Genomic DNA, 8,065 nt, shown 5'->3' on the forward strand with positions numbered 1-8,065 from the left:
CCTACTGCATCTTACCTCAGCCTATTCATTCAAACCAGCCTCACTGTTACCTCTCTCAGGGGCCATCCCAGGAACATGAAATGACCTCCCACAGAAACTAAGGACCATCATTACCTGGTTCAAGAGCAAGGCATGCATCTTTGACCTGTCTTTTTAACATAAACATATAGTAAGAAACATTTTATATTACGAAGAAAATTCCAGAACAATTCCTGCATTCCTCTTTTTGCCTGAGGAAGAGACCGGAGAACAGTTATAAGAGTGTGGTTATAAGAATCTGCATAAAATAGATGTCCCTGCTCTGGCTTTTGTGCTGACCTCTGGCAGTCAGCAATGCTAGGAATAACCTTTTTATGTCAGTTTGCCAGGCATGCATTATTCATATCATTCGTGTCATCATTCATAGTCCTCCTGAATGTAGGAAGGAGGAATTCTCTCTTCCATGAAACTTATGAACACTAACCCAAATCCACATAACACCATAGCAGTAACAGGTTTTTCTCTCCCATAAAAAATCAAAGATTTGAAAAATAAATTGTTCTCAATTGGAAGAGCAGCAACGAAAAATATTGGAAGCTTCTGTAGAATAGCTGCCCAGCTCCCTGGCCATCAGGAGAACTGCTAAGCAGCCTAGGGAACCAATGCCCCTACTCAGCAGCCCTGGACCTAGGGACCCTGGAAAGCCATGTGATCTTAGGCTGTTCTTTTATTTTATTTTTAAAGATAAAAGCAGAGCAGCCAAAGTGCTTTGTTGAATTTGTCTCTGGGTTTTCTTTAGCTTAGAATTGGCCTGTTCAAAATACATTAAAAGAAATCACTGGGGCAAGAAAGGTTTGGAAGTACATGCACTTTAGGATCTAATGTTAAGTCTGAAGCCAATGAGAGCCCTTCCACTGACTTCAATTGGCTTTTAAATCAGGTCCCATGTCATTTCTCTGCTTAGCCACCAATTTGCTGCAGCTTACAGAGGGTAGACAAATTACTGAGTTTATTAGAAAAGTCAGGCAAAAATGTTATCTTATGATCAAGCAGCCAGCCTATTTTTTATAGCCTCCAAAGTAAAACAATGTTGTACGTCATTTCAGTTGCAATTATGAAATGCTAGCAGATTTTTAGAAACAGAACATAATTTTTCCTCTCTGGGTGTCACTCAGATTCAAGGAAGCACTTTTACAATGTGTTGGAATAATATATGGAGCTTAATTATGATTGACCTGCTATTAAAATGTCTACAAGATTTTGTTTTGTCCTTGTGTGGTAGAGACTTTGTTTACACACATTTGTATGATTCAGGCAGTTCACTCATTTACAGCTTTATGGATCATTAGTATGTGATGATCAAAATGGGAGTTGTCAGAATTGATCCTCTAAGTGGATTCCACTGTGCTCAAATTTCCTATTGACCTTCCACAGTAAATCATTTTTAAGTACTGCTGCCAGAAGCCAGAACTTGCAGAAACAAAAGTACAATGTGCTGAGGGCCATGGCAGTTTGAGTATATTTAATCTTGATGAGGCAGGGCACTCATCTTCAGAGAAAAATGAATCTGCCAAATTGCAAGTGCTTCATCCATATTTACAACTTGCAAACATTTTACAGCCTGTTTTTGTATTGCATTTCAATACAGTACTCATACTATCATTATAGTGGATGCAACCTACATACAAAATGCAAAGTGAGTAATAACACTGAAGTCTTGAATAATGATTACCTCAACTATGTCAGTGAATTCTAAGAACATTGCAACCTGAGGCCATCTCTACAGGCTCATAGACAAAACTGTATCATTTTGCCAACTTCTAATCGATTAGCTAGTTTAAACCAGTAGTATAATTTCTCTGAATTGGTCATGGATGATTTATCACAAGAGGAATTATGCTCAAGTAAAAGCCTTCCAAAATGCTGCATTCTGTTTTTGTTTTGTTTGTTTGTTTTTAAACTTTGTTATAACTATAAAGCGGCAACATTGAGCCTGGGCAGAAGTAAACTATGGGCCCAAGTAAACTATGACAGTCAAATGAAGTGTTTATAAATAACAATAAAATAAATCTTCAAATTATCAAAAATAGTGAAAGAGATTTGAAGGTGGAAAGAAGAATTGGCATTTTATAAAGGACTAGGAATCAGGATTCCTGGGGTGTCTGTTCCCAGTTCCCTGACAGAATGAAGAGTGAAGAGTAGACCAAGATATATAGAATTACACATGCTGTAGGGGTATTTATTAAACTGTTTATCTTCATTAGTAGTTCCACCACTGTTCCACCCAATAAAATCATTTACATTCTGGCTCAGTTAATCTATTTTTAAATTGGGAACAACATCAACAACATGTGGCTTCTGTACTTCTCAGAGATGATGGCGCTTAACATTTATAAAATGCTTTCATGGAAAGTACCAGGACTTCTGACATGATTTCTGGCTAATGTAGTTTTTTTTTATTTTAGGGCTATTTCATTGCTTAAAGACAGAGTACTGTATTAATTAAGTTACTATGATGTGGGAAGTACAAAAAGAAGTAGTGAAAAAAATAATAAAACTGAAATGAAAAATATATTTAAAAAAATGATACATTTATTTTAAAGGCGTATTTGTATATGACCAGGACTACTAATTATGCTTTATTTATCATTTTAAAAAGTATCAGTCATCTAAGTCCCTTGGTTGGTCCCCTGGGTGTGAAGTGAGGCCAGGGCTGCATGGTAGCTGAACTTGCTTTCTGGAAGAGATGGCTCCTTCTGGCTGCCATCACCACCAGACCCAGCCTTGCTGCCCAGGCACACGACCAAGTCCACCCTGCACCCACTGCTGGGCGTGAGACCTGCCCAGCCATGTGGATGGAATGGGGACACAGGTGGGCAGAGAATAGGGATCTTCAGAATAGAATGGGCACAGTACCATAAAAGTTTCTCATTATGTCCTTCTGGTATTCCTCAGTATTTTTGGGAGGAGGAAATAATTTCTTAATTAAAGGTTAATTCATTCAGTGTCCAATCCTACAAGGTCACAAATTACTTCAATTATCACTAATGGGCTCTGAAAATATTCAGCACCCTACACGGTCAGTTCCAGATGGAGGATGTTAGGACTTCCTCACAGGACTTCTAAGTTATTGTATAAAGGAGTATTTCAATAGATGGAATTGTAGGAATGTTTGAACACTTGCTTAATAAACAAATCTCTTATTTCAAAATGATTTGATATATGAATGATCTTCTTTTCACCAGGTTCCTGAAGTACTTTATACCGGATTTGCAATAGGAGTAATATGTATTAATTATGTAAATCCTGGGTTTCTACATTATTGAAAAGCAGATCTTTTCTTGATGCACAAATTGCAAAAAGTCTTGTGCAACACAGTGGATAACCTGACAACAGCATCGGGGAGTTTTCCAAGTAGGTTTAGGCAGCATTCAATTAAAATCACAGTTGATTTCCCATCCTTTGTCAGTTCATTTCAAGCTCCTTATCTTAATGATCTCTTGTTCTATTATGCTGTATTGACAAGTCAACAGAAATTAAAATATCAACAAGGGCTAATTAAGTACAGGCCTTCAAGAAGCTGAGGCAGAAGTGCTCTAACTTTCAAGCTTTACTCTAAGTGCCCAAGGTTAGATCAAGAGCAAACAGCACACACATATGTCCTTCGGTGGGGTGGGGCTTGGAGCCTGTCTGAATGGGCCAAGCTCAGCAAATAGGAAGGGGGGGGGGCTTTTGCATGCCTTCCAGTGCACTGCAGGCTCTGAAGGCTTCTGAAGTGTCCCTGCAGGCTCCCTGCAGTCTCACTGCACTGCAGGTTTCTGAAGTCCCCCAAACAGAGCTGAATGGCCAAGCTATTCTTCATTTGCTGCTGGGTATGGGCCACCATGGCCCCTAATCCCCTGCTGTCATGACTTGCACATGCACACCCAAGTTTCACTGGAGGCTGCAGGACATCATGGTGACTCACCTGGATCTGATGTGGCAGTAGCTTATCACGGCATGTGTCCTCATAGCTGGCTGTCCCACCATGGCCACCTAGTGCACTGTGTGTGTGTGTTTCTGTGTCAGTGTTCATCCATCCTAGACTTCTGGGGTGGGCAGTGGGGCAGGAGGGGGCCGTAGGTGGGTGCGTGTTGGCCCCAGATGCCTGTACTCTGTGTGTGTCCTGGATGTCTGTATTCCTCCCCTGCTAATGCTGGTGGTCCTGGGCCCACACAGCAGCAGGCTGTCTGGATCTTCAAAGCCCTGGCTGGAGTAGCTCCTGACCTGTGTGGACCAGGAGCCCTCCCCAGGTAAGTAGGACTAGAGGGCTCTGAGTGCCCCACCCTGGCACTGGGTCTCTATGCCTGGACTCCTCTGGCCCTGTGTAATGGGCAGCACTGCCCATGACCCAGGGTGCCTGGGCCCCATTTCCCTTCAGGGGCAGACACTAGGGTACAGGGGAATGTGACTTGAGGAAGAGACTTGCCTCATTTTAATCAATTGTTGAAGCTGCCAGATGTTTAGTGTGGTTATTAAACAAAACCTGTGGAACACTGACTGCTCAGGAACTTGGAACTGTCTTCTCAGTTAATATTGGGGATCTTTAAGAGAAGGCTGGATAGCCATCTGGCTGGGGTCATCTGACCCCAGCACTCTTTCCTGCCCAGGGCAGGCGGTCAGATTCAATGATCTGTTGAGGTCCCTTCGGACCCTAGCATCTATGAATCTATGAAATGGTAAGAGTGGGGAAAGATCCTAGCTGCACTGAGCAATTATGTCACTGGGGAAGAGGGGGGGAAGGAAACTGTGGGGCCACAATTTAAACATGAAAGCTCAGGGCAACAGGGAGAATGCCGCACATGAAAGTGATACCCCTTGATTTAATTAAATGTTGCAGCTGGCAAACTTTTTGTGTGCATAGTAATGAAAAAGTGTAGAAAGCTACCCACTCCAGAACCTGGACTAGAACCCCCACAGCAGGACCCAGACCTGAAGTGGCCTAATGGGTTGTGCCTTCCCCTTAACAGCCTCCCCACCCCAAGCACTCCTGCACCCTTCCAGGACAGACTTGGACCCTCTCTGGGGCCCTGAACCTATGCCAGCAACTGTCAGTGGCTAGGGGTAGTGACCTGGTCCTGAAAGGCAGGCAAAGTCACTGCTGGCCTTGGCATTGGGTCTTAGGCAACCTGGTCCCCCTTCCCTCCTGTACTGCTATGCTATGGAGTCGGCCCCACTGTATGCCTTACTGGCTCTATGGACCATGGCTCAGCAGCTTCTATGTGCCACATATTCCTGTTCTGGGGCCCCATACCCCCCAGCATCTCCTAATATAAGCACAGTGTAGAGTGTCCCCCCCTGCCACCATTCAGGGCTGGCCCCTGTGGGACCTCTGTTCCTGCCACTCTTGGGAAGAGTCCCTGGATTAGGTCTTACCATGCAATGGGGAGGCTGTCTCACCACTTCTGTCCCATGGATAGACTGTAGGCCTCCTGGAAGAAGCACTGATGCCACTCCTGCATGGTTAGTGCTCCTGTATGGTTTGTGGCAAGTGGTTCTGCATCAATGCTTTGGCCTCTCTCAGGAAAGCTATGTGACCTCGAGGAATGGGGCAGCCAGTTTACAATTAGCCAGATTTATGGTTCTATTCAATGTAACACAGACTGATAAGCCCCCAACAATAGTAAGGGGTAACAATCCTGCTGCCTCAGCTTTGTTCGGGGCCAGTGGTGTGAGGGTGAAAAGGGTGGGAGGCTTAAAGGCACAAGGTCAGCGGGGAGTATCAATAAATCAGTATCATCACTCTTACCCCTGGACAATTATTGAGCCAAGAACATGCTGCATATAAGAGTAGGCAACCACATCCTTCCCCATGAGCATATCCCAACCTACCAAGGAGTCACATTAGACTATTCCCTCACTCATAAACATCACATTCAGAAGGTCATCAGCAAAGCCTCTGTATAGGTCACTGCCTTAAGATATTTAGCCAGCATGACATGGTGTTCCATTGTCAAAGTGTTCAGAACCACCACACTTGCAGTGGTATATGCCCCAGCAGAATATGTGCTCCTGTATGGTCCAGAAGTTGTTGCACTAAAAAGCTCAACTCTATACTTAGTGCACAGAGACTCAGACAGGCTGCATAATTTACACATGGATGTATCCCCTACACTCTAGGGCATTAGACCAAGTGACATAAGAGAGGCCCTAACCCAGGGGTTGGCAAAATATGGCTTGTGGGCTAGATCAAGCCTACTGAGAGATTTTGTCCAGCCCGCAGCGGGTCCCTTGGTCAGGCCCTCAGGTGTCCAGCGAGGCTAGGGCTGCATGGCAGCTGGACTCACTTCCTGGCAGAGGTGGCTCCTTCTGGCTGCCATCACCACCAGATCCAGTCCTGTTGCCCACTCCCACCCTCTGCTGGGAGTGAGACTTGTCCAGTCAGGTGGATGGGATGGGGCCACAGGTGGGCAGGGTGTAGTGTTTGGGAACAGGATGGGTGGATAGGGCTAGGATCATGGGGCAGTGACAAGCTGGAGCCAAGCTTCAATCCACTGCTCTCACAGCCATGTGATGGGCATGGGCTCTGCGGGCAGGGGCATATGGGAGCAGATCATGACTCTGCCCCACCCCCAGCCCTGCACTGTCACTGCCCCAAGATCCCAGCCCCTGTCCTACCCACCTTCCTGTGTGCTCTGCCCATGCAGGTCCCAGCCAGTCTCCAAGGAGACCCTGGGATTGCTGGGTGGTGACAATTTGCTTCTTACAATTTACTCCCAACACACCTGTCCACAGAACTAGTGTCTGTTACAGGGCCATGCAAGCAGCTGATCATGGCTCTGCCTCAGCTCCAGCCCTGTGCTGCTACATCCCTGTTATGACAGCCCTGGCCCCACCTGCTTGTTCTGCTCCAGCATGCTGCTCCCTGTGACTGCTCACCACAATTTATGTGGCCCACAGGCCCAAATAATCGCCCACCCCTACTGCCAGGTTTCTGGGCCTATGAACAGCCTGGCAGGCAGGGGTCATGTGGCCATGCATGACTGGTCAGACTAATTTGTTATGAAATCTTTTCCTACAGCATTTTATACCAATCAATACCAAACAAGTCCTTCATTGGGCATGACTTTGAGCAACAAGCGTGGGTCAAGCTGAACAGACTGAGATCTGGATATAGACACTTCAGAACAACACTGTAAAAGATGAACATCTTGGACAGCACCCTGTGTGAGCATGATGTCCAACAAGCAGCACGGCACTTAGTTGAAAGCTTCAATCTTCACAAATGCCCAGGTGGGGTAGATGGAAGCTACACATTGAACAATAAAACTAGACACAGTGGCTCATACCTGGCCAGAGGGAACAAGTGGGGTGGGGATGGGAAGGGTTGGAGACAGGAGCATCACTACCTCAAGTCACTGAAAGTGTGGAGGTGGGGCTGGCCTGGTGCTTGGGCAGAGGAGATGAGCTTTGGCCTAGGCTAGACAGTTATCACTGTCCCACCTGGAGCTGGGTGTATTTGTGGGGTGGATATGGGGGGTGGGGAGGCTGCAATGCTCTATGGGATGTCAGTGGAATGCAACCTACCATGAGTCATGATGGGATCTGGTATGGATGTTCATTACAGTGCTCTTGCCTACAGCGCTGAAGTCTGATACCACATCCATCCAGGGTTATCTTAGAGAGTGATCCACCATTTTTACAGCACTGTGTACCCTGACCATCTGTTCAGTTATGGCTGTAGAGAGCTATCTGTGTGGTTATATGCAATAAAAGCAACTTCTAGACCTGGCCAAGGGGTCCATAATGAAGGAGAAAGATGCTGTTCTCCAATTTGTTTCTTCCCCAACATCTCTGTGCTTCGTGGAAGTTATAAATGGCATGAAACATACCTTACAATTAAGCTTCTGAGCAAAATACTTCTGTTATCCAAAGGGAAAAATGAATGCTTTCATTTAGAGCAAAAAATATTGTCTTCATACGTCTATACATATATAGATGTATGCTTACACATGTACATTGTTTGGTTTTAAGTGCTTAGTCTAAAAGACAAGCTGCCAACATTCTTGTTTTTAAATTGGAAAAAGTCACTATGGAGAAATTAAGC

General features: G+C 45.1%; 1 protein-coding gene across 2 annotated transcripts in view; it reads left to right on the top strand.

Moving 5' to 3' along the window:
- The window catches only part of SLC7A13 (solute carrier family 7 member 13), a 92,829-nt gene extending 85,079 nt beyond the window's left edge, over positions 1–7,750 (top strand). Inside the window, exons 6-7 of one of the 2 annotated variants that reach the window (XM_059723933.1) lie at positions 3,225–3,393; positions 7,040–7,750. In XM_059723933.1, coding sequence (XP_059579916.1) covers positions 3,225–3,232 — 8 coding nt within the window. In that variant the 3' untranslated portion in view covers positions 3,233–3,393; positions 7,040–7,750. Of the gene's footprint in view, positions 1–59; positions 3,194–3,224; positions 3,394–7,039 lie in introns of those variants that run through there. The other variant, XM_059723932.1, reaches the window with a different exon arrangement.
- The last annotated feature ends 315 nt before the right edge of the window (positions 7,751–8,065 follow it).

This window comes from Alligator mississippiensis, chromosome 3, assembly GCF_030867095.1.
Source record: "Alligator mississippiensis isolate rAllMis1 chromosome 3, rAllMis1, whole genome shotgun sequence".
Classification (NCBI taxonomy): Eukaryota; Metazoa; Chordata; order Crocodylia; family Alligatoridae; genus Alligator; species Alligator mississippiensis.